Genomic DNA, 21,377 nt, shown 5'->3' with positions numbered 1-21,377 from the left:
AGTGAAAGAAATATATACAAACAAAAATTACATTATAGGTTTTTTAAAGAATAAAGTTCCTCAAACAAGATGACCAACTTGACTTTTGAGGAAAAATGGGAAGGCTTCACTGAAGAAGTCATATCTAAGCTGGGTCTCATAGGAGCAATTTTCTCAGTTTTGCTTTCTTGTGGGGAGGGGAGCAAGGAACTTGCAGAAAATAGAAAAAACTACACACAAATACTGTACAGTATACAAAAACAATGAAAGTATCAATGAAAAATACATGTACCAAAAGGGTTGGGGTAAGGAGTGTAGAAAAATATACCAGTTCTACATCAAGGGAACCAGAATCTCAAAATTTTCCCTTATGTTTCGGTGTTATTTGGTAAGAAAGAGGACATCAGTAGAAATTTCTAAACAAGTATATGACAAGAACAGCTTACATTTTTAGGAAGATTATTATAGCAGCTGAAATGAATCTTAAGAGAACGAAGCAAGAGAGAACAAGAAGACCAATTATGGTATGCATGATACCAGGCCACATTCAAGATTTCTCAGTCAATAAGAATGAGGAAAAAACTCAAGAGATATCAACAGGTTTCTTGCTCTGAGGCCAGGATAAACAGGATCCATAGATCAAAACACAAAAGTTGTGTTTTGTCTAGTCTTAGAATAAACAAGAGTGAAGTATATATAACAAGTTATATTTTGGCTATATTAAACTCAAGAACCAGGAAGTAAGTAGTTGACAGGTAGCTGGAGATGTGGCCAAGGAAATGGAAGTAGAGGTCTAGGTTGTGGTTGTAGACAAGAAGTGGATGAGATCACTTAGAGAAAGTCTTTAATGGAAGAATAAAAGAGAACCAAGGACAGTTCTCAGGGAATAGCAACATTTGAGTAGTGGGCAAAGGAGGAGGAGGAACCAGGAAAACAAAAAACAAAAAAATAACAAAAAGAAGAGTCTGTGTTAGGAAGAGAACCATCAGAGTAACCCTGTGAAAGAAAGATAAATCAAGAAGGATGAAGACTTATATACAATTTACAAAAAGCATACCAAATAACTTGAGACTCAATAAGAAGTTTGGTTTTAAATAGAGGAAAATAAAACAATGGCTAAATTGCTGAGAAAAAAAGGTAGGAATAAAGCTTGACAGAAGTTTTGTTGTTTTGGTTTATTTGTGGCACTTGGAAGAGTCAAAAATGTTTTTAAAAGGAGAGCACAGAATCAGTGCAGAGGAGCTCTGGCCTCTAAGCTCACTAACTTCATCACATTCAATGGTTTCTCTTTTCCATTTTGACCAATTTCATCTTATCATTATCATCTCTATATCCCTGAAATGCAGGTATACCCCTTCTCTGATCACCTCTTATTATTCTAGCATACTCTACCACCTCACTATACCTCCTTTGATAACAATTAAGAATTTCAGTCCACTGACTATTCTAATTATTCCCTAGTCTCAATAAACACACTGTTTAGATTTTATGACCTATCGCTTTGACTATTCACATTTCCTTCTATTATCCCATTTACCAAAATCCAACCCAGCATGACCCTACCATACACTTGCCAATACCCAGAATACTGATTGTACTTCAGAAATATATATAACTGGGTTCATGAAGCTAAGAATTCATAATGATTATTCTCAAATGGACCTAACCTTGCCTGGCAAGCCTGTTTCCCTACTCTGTTCATCTTTCCTCTCCGCAATGGTGTTATTCAATGCTTTCCTCCTACCACTCTGATTTCACCTTCTCCCCCCATTCCATGAGCAGAAGATGATGTCACCATATATTTCACAGAGAAAGCAGAAGCCAAAAGTCAGGAATCCAACATCCCTTTACCAAATATGTAAAACTGATTCCACATTTACCCTTTTTTCTCCTTCATTTCCATTATAATGTAAGAGAGACTCCTTGTATCAACTTGATCATCTGTGTTCCCATCTCTCCAGCTTTCTCGGAGACGCTGATTGTACCCCATCTTTCCTATTACTTTAATCTCTCTTTCTAATGGCTCTTTCACATTCGCATTTAAACATCTCTTCCATCTGAACTCTGCAACTTGTCTTTTCATCTATCTCTCCCGCCCAACAACAGCCAAAACTGAAATAGCTCTCTTTCTGTCACTTTTTTTCCCTAGCCTCCCATTCACAACCCTACTTTCATCCAGCCCAACTATTCTTCTATAAATATTCTCATTAAGGTTATAAATGATCTTCTTGTAGCTAAAGACAGCAAATTATCTATAGGCTCTAGCTTACCTGATATCTCAGCAGCATTCCACAGTTTATCACCCCTCCCTGTTTAGTGTTGTCAATCTAGCTATGCCTTCTCAGTCTCTGTTGCAGACTTTTCCTTCTCTACTCAAACCTAATCGGCACATTGTTCAGGGCTCCGTCCTAGGCCTCGGTCCCTCCTACACACTCCCCTAGGTAATTTCATCCCCTCCAGAGATAAATGATACCTCTGAATCTGTCTTCAGCTCTGCCTTGTATCTTAGCTCCAAAATCTACATATTTGATGGTCTAACAATATCTCAGATGTCTCACAGGTACCCCAAATATAACTTATTCAAAATTAAACTTACCCTCTCCTCCCTACACCACCACAGTTAAAAGTAAACTTAATCTCTCACCATATACAAAAATCAACTCAAAATGCATTAAAGACTGAAATGTAAGACTCAAAACTATAAAACTATCAGAAGAAAATCTAAGAGAAACACTTCAGGGCATTGGTCTGGAAAAGAGTCTATGAAAAGACCTCAAAAGTACAGGCAACAACAGCAAAAATAGACAAATGGGATTGTATCAAACTAAAAAGCTTCTGCACAGCCAAGGAAACAATCAACAGAGTGAAAAGACAATCTACAGAATGGGTGAAAATACTTGTAAAATATACATCTGACAGAGGATTAATACCCAGAATACACAAGAAACTCAAACAACTTAACAGTAAAATAATAACAACAATCTCATTTTAAAATGGGCAAATGATCTAAATAGACATTTCTCAAAAGACATACAAATGGCCAAAATATATGAAAAAATGTTCAACATCACTAATCATTAGGGAAATGCAAATCAAAACCACAATGAGATATCCTCTCAGCCCAGTTAGAATGGCTATTTTAAAAAGACACAAAATAACAAATGCTGGCAAGAAGTAGAGACAAGGGAACTCTCGTACACTGTTGGTGGGAATGTAAACTAGTACAGCCATTATAGAGAACAGTATGGATGTTCCTCAAAAACCACAAACAGAACTATCATATGATCCAGCAATCCCACTACTGGGTATATATTAATACTTAAAGGAAAGGAAATCAGTATATCAAAGAGATAACCTGTACCCCCATGTTTATTGCACCAGTCGGAACAAAACCCAAGACATGGACTCGACCTAAGTGTCCATCAATGACTGAACAGACAAAGAAAATATGGTTAAATACACAATGGAATGAAATCTTGTCCTTCACGCAACATGTATGAGCCTGTAGGACATTATGTTAAGTGAAATAAGCCAGGAACAGCAAAATAAATACCACATGTTTTCGTTCATATCCAGAAGCTAAAAAAGTTGATTTCGTAGAAACAGAGAGTAAAAAAGTGGTTATCAGAGGCTGGAAAAGGTAGATGGGAGAAGGGGATAGGGAGAGATTGGTTAAAGGACACAAAATTACATCTAGGTAAGAGGAATAAGTTTTAGTGTTCTATAGCACTGTAGGATGACTACAGTTAACAATAATTTATTATATATTTTCTGATAGCAAGAAGAGAGGATTTTGAATGTTCCCAACACAAAGAAATGATAAGTGTTTGAGGTGACAAATATGCTAATTACTGATTTGATCACTATACGTTGTATGTATCAAAACATCACTGCGTACCCTGTAAATATGTACAATTATTACGTGTCAATTAAAAACAAAAAAATTTTTCAACGGTTTCTCCTTTAATGTTCTCAATCTCAGGAGATAAGGGATAAGGAGACTATTTAGGAGCTGGAAATTATCCTCAATTGATATGTCTAGCTTCCACTGACCTCATTAATCATTCCCTGTTACACTTTAAATATCTACTTTTTTATTCTTGAGGAAAAAAAATCTCACAAACATCTAATCAGACTTCTAGATTTAACTGCCACTTTGTAACAAAAAAAAAGGTAAATATAGGAAATACCATCTCATGTTAAATGACACAATAAGCATGCAATAATCAGAATATCAGAATTCAGAATATGGGAAATTTTACAAGGCAACTAGGTTTTTTCCACAAATAAATGGAAAGAAGAAAGAAAAGAAAAACGCACACAGGGAGAAGAATCTATAGATAAAAAGAGAGATAAGAGACTTATCAACTAAATACAATGAACAGATCTTATTTTAATCTTGATTCAAACAGAATAACCAAATATAGGAAATGATTGGAAAAAATTAAGCACTGACTAGGTATTAGATAATCTTTGGAAACTGCATACTACATTAAGGCATGATATTATTTTTGAAAAAGTCCTTACATTTAAGAGATAAGTATCTGTAAGTAAAACAGTATGTACAATTTACTTTAAAATAATTGGGGGCGGGAGGGCGGAGTATAGACCAAACAACAAAACAAGATCGTCAACAGGTTAATAACTGCCAAAGCTGTGTGATGGTCACATGGGGGTTCATTATATTCCTGTCTCTACTTTCGCATATTAAGTTTCCCACAGTACAGTCAAATGTCTGTGTGTGTGAATAACACAAACAATTTTTTATTTATCTCCATGCATCACTGTAGTCCAAGTCACTAATATCCCTTGCCTTAGCTATTGCAATAGTCAATTATCCAGTCTTCCCAGAATCATGCTTGCCTGCGCCAAATAATTTCTCTTCATTGTCACTGCAGCCTGAGTAATCTTTTCTAAATAATAAAAATAGCCAAGACATATTGAGTATCCATTTATGAACTAAAAATAAAATCTTAAACCCTCTGCTAACTGAATGGACCACTCTCGGCCAAGGGGACAGCAGAAACACCTTGAAACTGAGTTCCCAATCGTGACAGGATGGGAGAAATAAAGCACGATTACATGCATATGATTTCCCTTTGTAAATATTCATAACTCCTCCTATAGCCTGTTGAATACATATATTTGACTACCTCGTTCAGTATAAAATCCTCTTCCCTTCTGTCTTTCTTTGAAGTACATGTGCCTGGCTTCTGGCAGGGACTCTGCTTCCCAACCTGTTGGCATGGCTGCCAAACAGGTTGCTACCCTTTATAAGAAATAAAGCTCTCCTTTTTCCAAAGTATAAGCCTTGTTAATTTGCTTTTCAGAAAACAAACAGAACTATACAAATATAGAACACAAATTTATTAATTTGTTAACACATTATGTACAAAGAACTACAGTATAACATTTTTTTTTTTTTTTTTTTTTGAGACAGAATATTGCTCTGTTGCCCCAGCTAGAGTGCAGGGGCGTCATCACAGCTCACTGTAACCTCAAACTTCTGGGCTCACGCAATTTTCCTGCCTCAGATCTCCAAGTAGCTGGGACTACAGGTGCACACCACCACATCGGGCTAATTTTTCTGTTTTTTGTAGAGACGAGGTCTCACTCTTGCTGGTCAGGCTGGTCTTGAACTCCTGACCTCAAGCAATCCTACTGCCTCGGCTTCCCAGAGTGCTAGGATTACAGGCGTGAGCCACTTCACCCAGCCGACAATTCCTTTATACGCATTAGCCTCATAACAATACTGAAGCACCAATAATATCTCCATTTTACAGATGAAGAAATTGAAAATCAGAAAGGTTAAGTCACTGAATGATATCACAAAGTTAGAAATCAGCACAGTCAGAACTGAAATCCAAACAGGCAGGCTTTGATATTTGTGCTTTCAAGCACTAAAATTATTCCTCTAGTTAAACCCATTAATATTACTCACAGGGTACAGTTCAAGTTCTTTACCATGGCCTAACAATACTTTCAATGCTCTTTTCTGGCCTATCATCCAGCCGCCTCACTTCTGTCCACCTCATTCTTTATGCTTCAGGCACAGTGGTTGTGTAGTTCCAGTCTCCCTCCTACTTTAAACATCCCCACATATTGGTGCCTCTGCCTAAAACAACTCGGCCTGCACACCTCACCCAGCTAATTCCTATTTTATTCTTCAAGCCTCAGCTTAAAGATTTACACCTCAAGGACTTTCTGAATCTTCACACTAGGTTAGCTATTTCTTGATACCTGCCGAGAGCAACCTCTGCCTCCTTTTTTCTAACCCACTTGTAATTTCTTCAGTGTCTTCTTTTCCACCACATTATAATAGCCTTGAAGTCAGGGAAGATATTTTTCTTATTTACCACTGTACTCTCAATGTTTGGCAAAGTTGTTGATACATGATAGTTAATCATTAATGAATAAATTATGAGAGAAGGGAAGAAAAGAAGTACAAAAGGGAATATCTGCAAATTAGGCAAAGTCAATGTCAAAAAATAAGATGATAAAGGTCAGAATAGTATTTACTTTTTGGTGAGGTTGAAGTGGTGACTGTTGGAGCAAGTACAAGGAAAGCTTCTGGATACTAGATTTGCTCTGTATCTTTAACTGTTACGATTAGTCACAAAAATTATTCCAACTGGGCCGGGCGCGGTGGCTCACTCCTGTAATCCTAGCTCTCTGGGAGGCTGAGGCCGGCGGATTGTTTGAGCTCAGGAGTTCGAAACCAGCCTGAGCAAGAGTGAGACCCCGTCTCTACTAAAAATAGAAAGAAATTAATCGGACAACTAAAAATATATAGGAAAAAATTAGCCGGGCATGGTGGCGCATGCCTGTAGTCCCAGCTACTCGGGAGGCTGAGGCAGAAGGATCGCTTGAGCCCAGGAGTTTGAGGTTGCTGTGAGCTAGGCTGACGCCACGGCACTCACTCCAGCCCGGGCAAAAGAGTGAGACTCTGTCTCAAAAAAAAAAAAAAAAAAAATCATTCCAACTGTACAATTAAGACTTACATACTTCACTGTATATAGTTACACCTCAATGAAAAGAGTCAAGGAGGGGAAAGAGTAGGAAGGAGAAAGGGAAAAAGAAAAAGAGGAAAAAAGAGAGCAGGACTTCCAGATGGCAGAAGCTTCAAAAAGAAGAGAAATGGTATGTGTTTGAATAAAGACGGGAGGAAAATATCTCTAGACGCAGCAATGTGGAGGTAAGAGAAAGCCAACACCATTGAAGGCCCTCAGTGGGTGTGGAAAAGTAAATACTGCTCACTTGAAAGGGCAAAAACTTTCCTCCTGGGGTGGGGGGAAAGCAGAGTTAAAGCAACAGGGAAAGAGGCCACAGAGAAGAAGATACTTCTACTGTGAAGAGGTTGAGGATATTAGGTCTATAATAAAGTGAAATTACAGAGGGCAAAATCGTTGAACAAATTAATTTTTGAAAGAAAATCTTATTTATTTACACAAATCATAAAAACATACCTTTGTTGCATATGTAGGTTTTTCTATTGCTTCATCACCAATGAAGAAGTCTAGGTCATCAACACCTTTCATCACCCTTCTTTGCGCTTGATCACCCACTTTTGCTGACTCCTTAATAGCAATACCTTTAAAATAAGTTATTTAGACATGTAAAGGAATTCATTTTCTTCAAATGAGACAAACTTTCAACTTATACTTCCTCCATTATAAAGTGTTATAAATCAAAATATGGCCTAGTATATTTAAATTGTCAAACCAATGCACAAAGGTCATAAGAAACCAGTGATAAAATTCATTTTACATAGTGAAATCTCAACTTCCACTCAGAGACAAAGCTTCAAAAGCAAAAAGCCAAAAAAAGAAGTAATATTGTGAGAATGTTTCAGTTACATTTTTTTAAAACTATGGGAGTTCTCACTGGATTCTGAGTAAAATTATAATCCAAACAAGTACACATATGCATGATGAACAATCAGAAAGAAAAAACTGAAAAACGCTAACAAAAGAAAAAGAAAAACTTCAAGGAGAATTTTTAAAAACAAACTTTCTTCATATCTCTATGCTATTCACTACTGTGGTCTAGTAATTTAAATAAAACAGGGATCTGTTAAACTTTAATCACATATACAAAAGGAAATCTCAATTCATTTAGGTAAAATCTACGACAATCCCATTAAAGCATACCGTTCCAGAGCTAAACTTGTTATGTATTTTTTAATTTAGTTATAAATTTCTGAATCTTTCAAGTTCTTCATTCAAAATAATTAATTGAATGTACTTAAATTGATCTGGCATTCAACTGTTAGTTTCATTTAATAACAGTTATACCGTAAGAAGGTGGGTAGAAAATAACTGAAAAAAAATTTTAAATCCACAGTCTTCTATATGTTAGAAACTCTCTCCAGCAATTTATTTATAATGTGCATAGACATCCAGATGGCTCATTATAAATTTCCTGAAAAATAAAGATATATGAAAATAACTTTGAACCATAACTGTATAGTTTTTCCAGATCATATACTCATATTCATCAGTAAGAAACAGTGGCAATGTCTTTATCTGCTGATTATAAACACTGCATCTGCAGCATTAAAACTGGGTGGGTGGGAAAAAAAATCAAAAGCTTCCTTATAGTAGGCAAATGAATTTTAACATGCTGTAAATTCATAAGAACAACAACAAAAAAAAAACCCAAAGACTGCATATTTTGGCAGAGGCATGAAATAAGCAATGGATTCAACAGTGATGGGATCCTAAAGTTCAAAAGATCAAGATTTTATAGGCCTCCAACAAAGACTTAATACAGCCATTTAAGAATATAACCAGGCCGGGCATGGTGGCTCACGCCTGTAATCCTAGCACTCTGGGAGGCTGAGGCTGGAGGATCGCTCAAGGTCAGGAGTTCAAGACCAGCCTGAGCAAGAGTGAGACCCCCACCCCCCCCCCGTCTCTACTAAAAATAGAAAGAAATTAGCTAGACAACTAAAAATATATATAGAAAAAATCAGCCAGGCATGGTGGCACATGCCTATAGTCCCAGCTACTTGGGAGGCTGAGGCAGAAGAATTGCTTGAGCCTAGGAGTTTGAGGTTGCTTTGAGCTAGGCTGACGCCACGGCACTCTACCCCAGGCAATAGAGCAAGACTCTGTCTCAAAAAAAAAAAAAAGAATATAACCAAAACCAAATTTTGCAAAGTTAGCAAATACGTCAGTAATCGCCTGAAATAAACTCTTAATCACAATGTAATGCCTTACAAAAGATTATAGATTAAGGGATTACATAATAAGCACTGCAGTGGGCTAAATTGTGTCCCCCCCCCTCCAAAAAGCATAAAATATGTTGAAGTCCTAATCCCCACTAACTTAGAATATGCCCTTGTTTCGAAACAGGGTCTTCTGAGTTAAAATAAGGCTATCAGGGTGGCCCCTAATCCAATATGACTAGTATTCTTATAAAAAGGGGAAATTTGGACACAGAAAAACACACACAGAATGATGATGATGTGAAGGCACAAAACAAGAAGACAGCTGTGTGACTGGAGTGATATTATCTGCCAGCCTAGAAACACCAAGGATCCTGAGGAAACATCAGAAGCTAGAAGAGGCAAGGAAGGTTTGAGCTGTCAGCCAGAGTGTGGCCCTGCTGACACATTGATTTTGTACTTCTAGACTCCAGAATTCTAAGTTTCTTGTTGTTTTTTGTTTTGTTTTGCTTTTTGAGACACGATCTCTCTCTGTTGCCTGGGCTAGAGTGCAGTGGCACCATCATAGCTCACCACAACCTCAAAGTCCTGGGCTCAAGCAATCCTCCTGCCTCAGCCTCTGAAGTAGCTGGGACTACAGGCATGCGCCATTATGCCCAGGTAATTTTTCTATTTTTTGTAGAGATGGGGTCTTGCTCTTGCTCAGGCTGGTCTCAAACTCCTGGCCTCAAGCAACCCTCCCAGTCTTGGCCTCCCAAAGTGCCAGGATTACAGGAGTGAGCCACCACACTCAGCCAAGTTTGTTGTTTTAAGCCACCCAGTTTGTGGTACTTCGTTACAGCAGACTGAGGAAACTCATATATAATGGTCTAACACTAAACTCAAACATACCTAAAGTCAAGTACTAGCCCAGAGAAGTACTTCTACATTAATTAGCAAAAAGAGTAAATATTTGTCACTAGATTCTTAAAATAGAAAAAGGACCAATGTTTTGATATATAAATGTGAGGAAAAACATAAAGAAAAGCAAACCTGTTCTTCAGTATAGAAAACAAATATGTATGAATAAAATAGTTTTTAAAAGGCAATAGTACCACCAAAGCAACACCACTATACTCACATGTATGAACTATTTAATCAGTGTCACCTAAAATCCATTCTAGGGGCCGGGCGTGGTGGCTCACACCTATAATCCTAGCACTCTGGGATGGGAGGCAGGCGGGAGGGTTGCTTGAGCTCAGGAGTTCAAGACAAGCCTGAGCAAGAGTGAGGTCCCTTCTCTACTAAAAATAGAAAGAAATTAGCTGGACAACTAAAAATAGAAAAAATTAGCTGGGCATCGTGTCGCGTGCCTGCAGTCCCAGCTATCCGGGATGCTGAAGCAGGAGGATTGTTTGAGCCCAGGAGTTTGAGGTTGCTCGTGAGCTAAGCTGACACCACGGCACTCTAGCCCGGGCAACAGAGTGAGACTCTGTCTCAAAAAAAAAAATCCATTCTAGGTTTCTAAAAAGTATTAAATTTAGGTAGTAGCCTAAATTCTTACATAATCAATTCCTAGAAAAGTATACCAGAAAATTAGACGTGCAAAAGGCAAATAGGTTGTTTCTAGAAAGTGAAAAAGTGGATGAAAGCCCTAAATACATTTCCCCTTTTAGGTATAATTTTGACAACGTTATTTCTCATATTTCACACACTTCATATTGTTCCTACTATGCAAATGACAAAACAGTTGAGCTGCTTGTGTCCAATGAGTGTTTGAGACTAAAGATCTGCAGTCTTTAGGAGATCTTTCAGCAAGCCTAACAATTCCTACCTTATTCTCAACTTCACTGATTGTGAAGCCTAAGCTGCTCTCAATATTCTCTGCATGTTCACTTCACAATCTCCTTATTTTCATAAATAACAATATACAAAAAATATTCTGTCACATAAATACTACTGTGCAAAACTAGTGACACTCCCAAAATTAAACTAAAAGTTAGCACCACCAAGCAGAGGCTCAAAAGGTTAGTCATCTTGATGTGCAGGTCTTAATTTGGCTCTAAGACAAGTAGATCAAAGATGTTATTATATTATGTACAAAAGTGAACTGTTTGAAAGTCAAAAATACAAAAGTATGTCCATCAAGGAGCAAACACATAACCTATGCTAACAAACTAGAGTTCTAACAAACAAAATGTCAGAGTATTTTTTTAAAACTACTGAAAGACAGTTTATGGTCAGCTAAAGTGAGGTTAACAAAAATAGAACAAAAACAGTCTTCTAAAGACATCATGTATGAGGACAGCATGGTTATAGGATATTAGAAAAGAGGTGAGTTCAAAATCTCTGAAGATGACATGCTGTTCTTATTTTGAGACATGGGCATTCATCAGAGACATCAACAGGCACAGGCTCTGCAAACAATAGTCGTACCTACAAACCAAAGAACAGTCTTTGTAGGTGTATGATGGTGAATGTGTTACTTAATAATTAGTTACACCCACACAGTTAAAAGCAATATCCTCAAAGCAGAAAACTGTTTAATTATCAGATAATTTGGGGCTTTTTTTCCCTTTAAAAAAGATATTTAGTAGATTTGGTAAACACAGAGCTAAACAGAGAGCTGAAATGAATGATCACAGGTACAGAAATGGGGCCACACTTAGACTTTGGCAAACCATGTTTTTTAAAATCATGCTTTAAATATTATAGAATGTCAAAATATTATTATTTCTTTCACTTTAATTATTAGGGAAGAGATCTTTAAATCCACTCATTTGTGGCTTAGAAGAAATACTTACAGGAAGGGATGATAAACTGTGGTTCTGTATTTCCAGCATATCCTAGTTTTGTATACCTGAAAAACAAAAAGAATTTTATAAAAGATTTCACTAATATTTTTGTAATTATAAACTTCATTGTTAGATTTCCATTTGTTAAAAAGCAAGCATGATTCAATTGTGGGTAAATAATATACCAAATTCCATAGTTTCAGTTCATTTAACATCTATACTTTCAAAATTATATCAAAATTATAAATGCTCATGGCTTTTGAACAGAAATTTCATTTCAAGAAATTGATCTTACAGGGATATTTATACATGTGTGAAATAACATACAAACAAGGTCATTTGTTATAATCTTGCTCATAAAACAAAGAGATTGGAAATAACCTAAATTTCCATCAAACTGGAAACTAAGTATGCTAAATTTGTTTTTTTTGCTGCTGTTGTTAGTAATGTATAGGTTTAATTCTCAATCTAGACTTTTTTTCTAAAAGAGACAGGGTCTCTGTTGCCCAGGCTATACTGCAATGGTGTGGTCATAGCTCACTGTAGCTTCAAACTCCAGAGCTCAAGTGGTCTGCCTGCCTCAGCTTCCCAAGTAGCCTAGACTATAGGCACACACTACCATGCCTAGCTAAGCTTTATTTATGCTACGAAATATTATGCATCTATAAAAAAAACTGAAGAAGCTCTTTACGTACTGATATAAAACAATTTTCAAAATGTAATATGAACTGAACAAAACAAGGTATAGAATAGTGAATCAAGTATGGTATTAATATATTTGTATAAAAGTAATAATGAGGGGTAAGAACATATAAAATATATTTGATTGTACAGGCACAAAACATCTCTGAACAAATATATATAACAAATCAGTAATTTTAGTTGTCTCCAGAAAAGGGAACTTAGTAGGTGACGGACAGGGATGAGAGGAAGATTATTTAATTGCATATCGTTTCACACCATTCAAATGAATTACTATTACTATTCAAAAATAAATATAATTTTTTAATGTTTTACCACAGTGAGTTTTTATTATTCTTATAATAAAATAACAATATAAATAATGATTAGAAACTATTAGGTTGTTAAGTATGAAATGCCCAATTTCCTTAAGTACTAAGTTTGACACTTGATATCACTGACATTTCACTTTGACGCTTTTTGTTTTTGTTTTTATTGTGAAGGTACATCCTCCATCTTTCAAATGCATGTTTTGGCTTGTGATTATTTTTCAAATTCATTTTTAAAGCAATTTTTGTGAAATCATGGATATGTCAAAAATTTGTGTTATTTTCAAGTATGAGTTCCATTGTGGGACCAATGCAGCGCAGACAGCTCGAAGTATCAATGAAGTGTTTGGGAAGGATGTGGCTAATGAACGCACAGTACTCGATGGTTTGACAAGTTCCATTCTGGTGATTTTAACTTTGAAAATAAGCCATGTGGGTGACCTGAAAAAAAGGTGGATAATGATGAGCTGAAAGCTGTAGGTGGAAGCAAATCCATCTCAACCTACGTGTGAATTAACAGCAAGATTTGACATAACTATTTCAACAATATTAGACCACCTGAAACAAATGGACAAGGTAAAAAAGCTGGATAGTGGGTATCGCATGAATTAAACAAGCGTCAGAAGAAAATCGTCTTGAAGCTTGCCTTTCTTCGCTGTCACAACATAAAGGCAAATCATTTCTACACCATATTGTGACGTGTGATGAAAAACAGATTCTTTTTGACAATCACAAGCATTCAGCACAATGGCTGGATAAAGATGAAGTGCCTAAACACAGTCCAAAACCGAATACTCATCAAAAAAAGCTAACGGTGTCTCTTTGGTGGTCCAGCACTGCTACTACCCACTACAGCTTCATGAAACCTGGTCAATCGATTACAAGGGATGTCTACTGCAACCAGTTAGATGAAATGATGAGGATGCTTGAGATTAAGCAGCCAAGATTTGTCAACAGAGACAGGCCAATCCTCTTGCAAGACCACATGTCACAAAAAACAACACTGCTCAAACTACAGAAGCTGGACGTGGAAACTCTCTGTCATCCCCGGTATTCACCAGACCTTGCACCAACTGACTACCACTTCTCTTCCAGGCTTTGAACCACTCATTGCAAGGAAAAATACTCAATTCTCAACAAGCTGTGGAAAACGCCTTTCACAATTCCATCGTCACTTGCTTTTTAGGCTTCTTCGCGGCTGGCGCAAACAGGCTACTGCTAAGGTGGAAAACTATGTGGATAGTTTAGGCACATATTTTGATTAATTGTACCACTTCTTGTTTGAGACATACTAAACTTCTAATTCAAAATAGGACATTTCATATTTAATGACCTAATATTAAAAGCTAAGCTTTATTGTTAAAGTAGCATGTGGGACCTACTTAGGAAATAGCTGGACACTTTTTGGCTATGTGGAAAAAGCTATTAACTATGAGCAGGCTTTTAAAGACAAGGGAACAATATTTTGTATTATTCCATATTCAAAGCTACTGTTAAACAGTAGGCAGGCAAATTGCTGTTGACACTCTTGGACTCCAATAACATCTGCAGAATTTTTTTCTAATATAAAATGAAAAAAAAAAAAAAACCCTTCTGGGGGATGTTTTAGCCCCAAAACTAAGTTTAAGAATTGAGTGTACCAAATAGATTAAATCACTAAAAGTAAGAGGAAACCATAAGCTGTTCAAAATCTGATACTGCTCTATTGATTAAACCCCTTCAAAGGTTCACCACTGTCCACTTTAAAAAATAAATAAATAAAATTGCTTTGCAAGGCATACACAAAAGTCCCTTTAATATTTGGTCCCTGACAACCTCTCCCAGCTGCCCTGATACCACATTAGACTCCCTAGCCATAAAAACTGTTGGCAATTACCGAACAGTCCAACTCATTTCATGCCACTGAGACACGATTAACACTGTTCCTACTACATTAGATGCTCTCCTTCGGACCCTTAATGCAACCATACTACTCTTACTTATCCTGCAAAATTCAGGTTAAGTATCAATAGCCTCTATATGAAACTTTCATAACCTCCCCAGATAAACTACCTCTGTCCTTATAAGTACAAATATTATTTAACAGTAATTCCTGAGTTTTGGTTCCATCATGTATAAAATTACAAAATGTTAACTCAAGATTGTTGAGTGTTAAATAAGATAACAAGGTAAAGCACTTAACACAGCACCTGGCGCAAAGTACATACTTAATAAATGTCAACTCGTATTCTCTCCAAATTTTCCATTCCTTCCATAATCACATAAAAGCCATGCAAATGTCTGAACTTTAAATAATTACAGTTATAATATGAATTATCCCTTTACTCATAAACCAAAATCAGTCTGTAGAAGATTCTCAGATGGTAGCTTCTATCTATTTTTATCACCCTTCCACTACCAAGTGTTTTTTATTCTTCCGATCCAGTCTCTTATTCATGTAAAACCTTCAAATGTGGAAAAAAAAAACTCCTATAATAGATGGAGGTCAGCATGATTGAATAGCTCACACTCCACTGGTCTGGAGACAAAAAAATTAGAACTAATTACTCAAATGCACAAAACCACCATCAACTGATGTGAATAATCTGTTCTCATTGAATTCATTGAAACTAACAGTAACTCAGCTGAAATAAGAGTGTAGAATTAAAATAGTACCTGAAAAAGTACAGGCTATAGAGGCACTGACAGGAACTAGGGCCAACATCCCCCAGTGGTCTAATGGAACTGAATAGCATACTTTCATCCCCCAACGGACTAAAGGAACTGAATAATAGTGTACTATACCGAAATAAAGAGTTGCTCAATACAAGACAGTCTAAAACTGTCTAAACCAAAACGCTCTACCTAAAAGTCTACTATTGTCTGACCAATATTTAGTGAAAGAATACCTAATTATTCCTCAGTCTGACCCTTCATATTAATCCCTTCACTTTTATTCTCATATGTCACCACAGCAGTTCAAGTTGCTACACCTTAAAACAGGATGCAACAGAATTTCCAATTCTACAACTCCTACAAAAGAGAACAGAATAATATCACTAAAAATCAATGTTGTAAGGGGGAGGGGAAGCAGAAGCTTATTCCTCTGCTCTCACACAACAATCAACACAGAAGACTTCCATGATCAAATGTGTAAGGGATTTTTCCCACCAACAAGCAAGCAATCAATTCTGCAATGGGTGTCCTCTAATTCAATTCCAACACTATCTACCTAGAGACAGCATGAGATCTCACAGGTTGAGGGCTCAGTCCCCAAGACTGCCCCTCCCCTTCAGACACCACTTGCAAGTCCAGGCCTCCACAACATCTGAATAACCGGCTTCAAGTTGGCGTTCCCACAACCTTCTCTTTGGGTCCGACTAATTTGCTAGAGCAACCCACAGAACTCAGGGAAACACTTAGGTTTACTGGCTTATCATAAAGGACATTACAAAGGATACAGACGAACAGATGCTTAGGGTGAGGTATTACCCTCCATGTGTTCAGCTCTCTAGAAGCTCCCTCTGAACCCTGTCCTTTTGGGTTTTTAAGGAGGCTTCATGGCCTAGGCATGATGGATTAAACCACTGGCCATTAGTGATCAACTTAACCTTCAGCCTCTCTCCCCTCCCTGGAGGTTAGGGGATGGGGATGAAAGCCTCGCGACTCTAATCATGCCTTGATCTTTCAGGTGACCAGCCCCATCCTGAAACTACCTTGGTGCTGCCAGCCATCAGTCAACTCAGTAGCATCCAAAAGGTATCACTTTGGAGTTTCTAAGGATTTTAGGAATTGTCAGACAAGAAACAGGGTGGAAGACCAAATATGTATTTTATAATACCACAATACCTAACTCAAAAATCTTCAAATGATGCTCTACTGTCTACAATAAGTACAAACTTGCTCCCATTTCTATAAAATTATTCATTGTAAAATAATTCCTAAATTCCTCTCCAGATAAAAAAATTATGTAATTCTCTGATTCCTTCAGCTGAATATTAAGGTTCTCCATAATCAGCTCCAATTTAACTTTACAAGCATCTGCTACCACTTGCCTACATGAACCCAGATCCAAGCACATTGCACTTACTACTCATTTTTCCCCAGTATGCCTTGGCTGGTCCTCCATGCAGTCTTTCCTGATCATTTTACTATTAGTCATCCTTTCTTTCAATAAACTCTTCATTTCAACCACTTGCTAAACATGTATCCAAGCCTAATTGTTATTTTTATGTGTGAAATACCATCTTCTAAACATGATAGAAAGATATTTGAAGTAGGGACCATATTACAGTAGCAACTCTCTTTAGGAAACCTCCATTTAACCAGTTTACCACATTGATCAAGACTCAAGACTCCATTTCTGGCCAAAATCAAATTCCCTAGGTTGAGCCAATTCATCAACGAATTATTCTCAAAATAACGTCAAAAGAAGGATCTAATGAACTTAATACAAAACAGTTAATACATAATTCAAAACAAACAGGCTCTTCCCCAAAACAAAAATAATTGCATATAGCACCCAACTGTATGGATATACCATAACTTATTTAATCATTTCTAATGTATTTAAAATGCTATAGCAAAATAATTTTCTAAATTTGGGGGAACAAAAACCAAATATATTAATTACTGTTCTACCGCCTTACATTTATAATTTAAATATCTCAAAAGAATAAAATCATGTAAAGTCTGTATATATTGGTTATACAGCCCATTAAATTGTAACACCTGATAATCATCATAAAGAACAATTCTTAAGAAACGTGAGGGGAAATGTCCTAATTTACTTAACTTTACAAGTTGCTTAGGCTAAAAACTAATTTGGCTCCTGGCTCAAAGAAAATGTCTGTGGTACAGGATACAATCTAAAAAACAGAGAATGTCATATCCTAAAATCTAAAAAGGATTTTGATGGCTCAACTACAAAAAGTCAACATCTTCTCCAACAGAAAGCAAAGTGCTAAATGACAAAAAATAAGAGTATCACTCTTTAAAACCACTGGCATTATACTATCAGCAAACTTTAAAATTTGAAAGAGTTTTTGTTAGGTAGATAGGGATTCCAGGTCTCCTGGGGAGAAAGTAGGTGTTGCTGTGATTCACCACCTCCCCAAATGGGCTTCCAGAGAGGCTCATGGGAGATCTACATGTGCAATAAGACTCATGTCATGCAACTCCCAACTGTCCAGTCAAAGTGGTTCCAGGGTGACGTCTGAGCTACGAGGAGGTCCCAATCTGGGCATTATAAAACAAGACGCAGAACATAACCAGCCCCTTTTTTTGTGCCCTTCCTTTTTTTGCTCTCCCTTTGCTGCAACAATGGGTCTGGTCATCATCTGTGGCGTATTTACCATGCTCTGTAAACCTATATCTTGCTCTTGCCTTATAATCCTATCTTTCTCTCCTTAATAAACCTCATTTTCATGCTTGCCTTACTTCGGCGTGTCTGGTCATTCTTCAGCCATGATTGCGTCAAGAACCGACATCTCAGACTAAAACCTGATATTCTGAAAACACTCAAAAAAAAAAAAATTACAAGAGTCAAAGTTCAGAGAATGAGTATATAGGAAATATATTGCAAGAATTAAAAACAATCAGGACTGTAGAAATCTCAAGACTAAAAAAAGCATATTTTAATACTCATATAAAAATATTTTAATGCTCACATAAGAGAAGAGATGAAAAACATTTAAGTAGGGAAAAGAGAAGAGATAACAGGAAAAGAGTTTAAGAAGATCTGAAGGAAATGCTGGGCTAAGTCCAAAATGATAAGCTGGGATAGTACACTCTCAACCCTTTTCACTTCAATGCACACAAAATACAAGGGCTGTCTGGAAAGCATCCAGTCATGTAACTGTTCTTGTTTTATTAACAATGGCTGGACACCTTCCGAACAGCCCTCATATGCTAATATTAGAAAAGCACATCCAAGTTAACTGGAGGGGATTTCGGTATAACTATACGAGATTTGCTTAAAAAACTTCATTTAAATTTTCTTTACATGATATAACTAAAAGAAAAAGAAAAGATAAATTATTAAGAAAGATATTAAATACTGAATTTAAGATTTCCAAATTAGAACTGTTCAAATGTAGCTTCCATCACCTAACAATTCTATCAAAATTTACACTTGAAATAACTACATATTATCCTTGATTAAGACATTTTTATGAACTCTCCAGATTCTTGATAATCACCATAAAGAAACTTTGTACAAGCACGTGGCAGAAGAGTTTCTCCTGCTTTTTCTCTAAAAGAAACTTCTCACAATTAACATTTGATATATCAACCCTTTAAATTGTAATTTAAGGATGTAATCACTATATTTAAACTAAAAACTCTTGTTTTTCACTCATATGCAAGGTTCAAATTTTTTGTAATAATGCAAACGGATTTCAAATCAAACTATTTTCATATTATTTCCCTAAGCACACATACATGTTGCTCTCTAAAGAATAATGTTCTTCAGAATACTGATCAAATATTACAGTGAACCATTTTTAACCTTACTTTTCCAAAATGAATTTTTGCTTTGAATTCCTAAATCCTACCAGTATAATTTATTTTTTCACAGCCTTTGCAATTTTCTGTAAATTCTTCTGGGTATTCAGAAATGTCATTTATAAAAGCAACTTGAAAAGACAACACTTACCAGACTACTACAGAACAAACATGCAAAGAGGTACTCATTCTGTCTTCCCCAGGGCCATTCCCCAAAATCTAAATAGCCTTTAGCAAAAACTTCCTTTGAACAGCTAGTTCACACTTTGATCTCATTTTCTCCCATTAAGCTTTAAAAATGGAACTAAATGGCTCTTAAATTTGTCATTTAGATTTAGTGAAAAATTTAGACTTGGGACAAACTTTCATATTTGAAAGCTATTTACCCAAATCCATCTACAGATTCATGCAATTTCCACTAAAATCCCAGTGTTTTTTGCAGAAATAGAAAATCCATCCTAAAATTCATATGGAATCTTGAAACAGAAGCCAAAATAATCTTGAAAAAAAACAAAGTTGGAGATCTCATACTTCCTGATTTCAAAACTTACTACAAAGCTACAGTAACCAAAATGGTGTGATATTGGTATAAAGACAGACATACAGACAAACAGAATAGAACAGAGAGCCCAGAAATAAACCCTCACATATATAATCAAATGATTTTTGACAAGGGTGTCATAGCTACTCAAACGGGGAAAGCAGTCTTTTCAACAAAAGGTGGCAGGAAAACTGTATATCCACATGCTAAAAAATGAAGTTGTACCTTTACCTTATACCATATACAAAAATTAACTCAAAATGGATCAAAGGCCTAAATATAAGAGATAAAACTACAAAACTCTTAGAAGAAAACACAGGATGAAAAGCTTCATGATACTGAATTTGGCTATAGTTTCTCAGATGTAACACCAAAAGCACAGGTAACAAAGGAAGGAGTTACACTGAACTTCCTCAAAACTAAAAGCTTTTGTGCATCGAAGGCCACTATCAACACAATGCAAAGGCAACCCAAGAAATGGGAGAAATTACTTGCACATCATTTATCTGATAAGGGATTAATATCCAGAATAAAGAACTATACTCAACAACAACAAAAGTCCAGTTAAAAAATGGGCAAAGGACTTAACTAGACATTTCTCCAGAGAAAATATACAAATGGCCAATAAGCACATGAAAAGATGTTCAACATCACTAAAATAATTAAGAAATGGAAATTAAAATCAGAATGAGATACCACTTCACACCCATTAGGATGGCTACCATCAAAAAAACAGAAAATAACACATGTTGGTGAGGATGTAAAGAAATTGGAACCCTTGTGTATAGCTGGTGGGAATGTAAAATGATGAGCCACTTGGAAAACAGTATGGTAGTTGCTAAAAAAATTTAGCATAAAATTATCACATAATCCAGCAATTCCACTTCTAGGTATGTACCCAAAAGAACTAAAAGGAGGAACTTGATCAGGTATTTGTACATGCATGTTCATAGCAGCATTATTCGCAATAGGCAAAAGGTGGAAGCAATCCAAGGGTCCACAGACAGGTGAATGGATTAACCCAATGGAATATTATTTAACCCTAAAAAGGAAAGAAATTATGACATATGCTACAACAAGGATGTACCTTGAAGACATTATGCTAAGTAAAACAATCTAATTACAAAAGGACAACTAATGATTCCCCTTATACAAGGTATGGAGAAAAGTCAAATTCATAAAAACAGAAAGTAGAATGGTGGTTGCCAGAAACTGGGAGGTAGGGGAAATGGTGAGATGTTGATCAAAGGGTACAAACTTTCACCTATAAGATGAATAAGTACTAGAGATCTAAGTTACAGCATAGTAACTATAGTTAATAATGTACAGTATTGTACACTTGCATTTGTATCATTCTGTCTGAAATTTGTCTAAAGGGGTAGATCTTAAGTATTACCACAAAAAAACATGTTAACTATGTC

At 36.2% G+C, this 21,377-nt stretch overlaps 1 protein-coding gene across 3 annotated transcripts in view; it reads right to left on the bottom strand.

The window, feature by feature from the left end:
- The window catches only part of ACTR3 (ARP3 actin-related protein 3 homolog (yeast)), a 67,674-nt gene that overhangs the window by 32,532 nt on the left and 13,765 nt on the right, over positions 1-21,377 (bottom strand). For 2 of the 3 annotated variants that reach the window (XM_012650522.1, XM_012650523.1), the window contains exons 2-3: positions 11,932-11,987; positions 7,446-7,570 (exon numbers count right to left, since the gene is read on the bottom strand). In XM_012650522.1, coding sequence (XP_012505976.1) covers positions 7,446-7,570; positions 11,932-11,987 — 181 coding nt within the window. The remainder of the gene's footprint in view (positions 1-7,445; positions 7,571-11,931; positions 11,988-21,377) is intronic. The other variant, XM_012650524.1, reaches the window with a different exon arrangement.

The sequence above is a fragment of the Propithecus coquereli genome, unplaced genomic scaffold, assembly GCF_000956105.1.
Source record: "Propithecus coquereli isolate 6110/MARCELLA unplaced genomic scaffold, Pcoq_1.0 Scaffold33, whole genome shotgun sequence".
Taxonomy (NCBI): Eukaryota; Metazoa; Chordata; class Mammalia; order Primates; family Indriidae; genus Propithecus; species Propithecus coquereli.
This window is presented reverse-complemented; position numbering and strand designations above follow the sequence as displayed.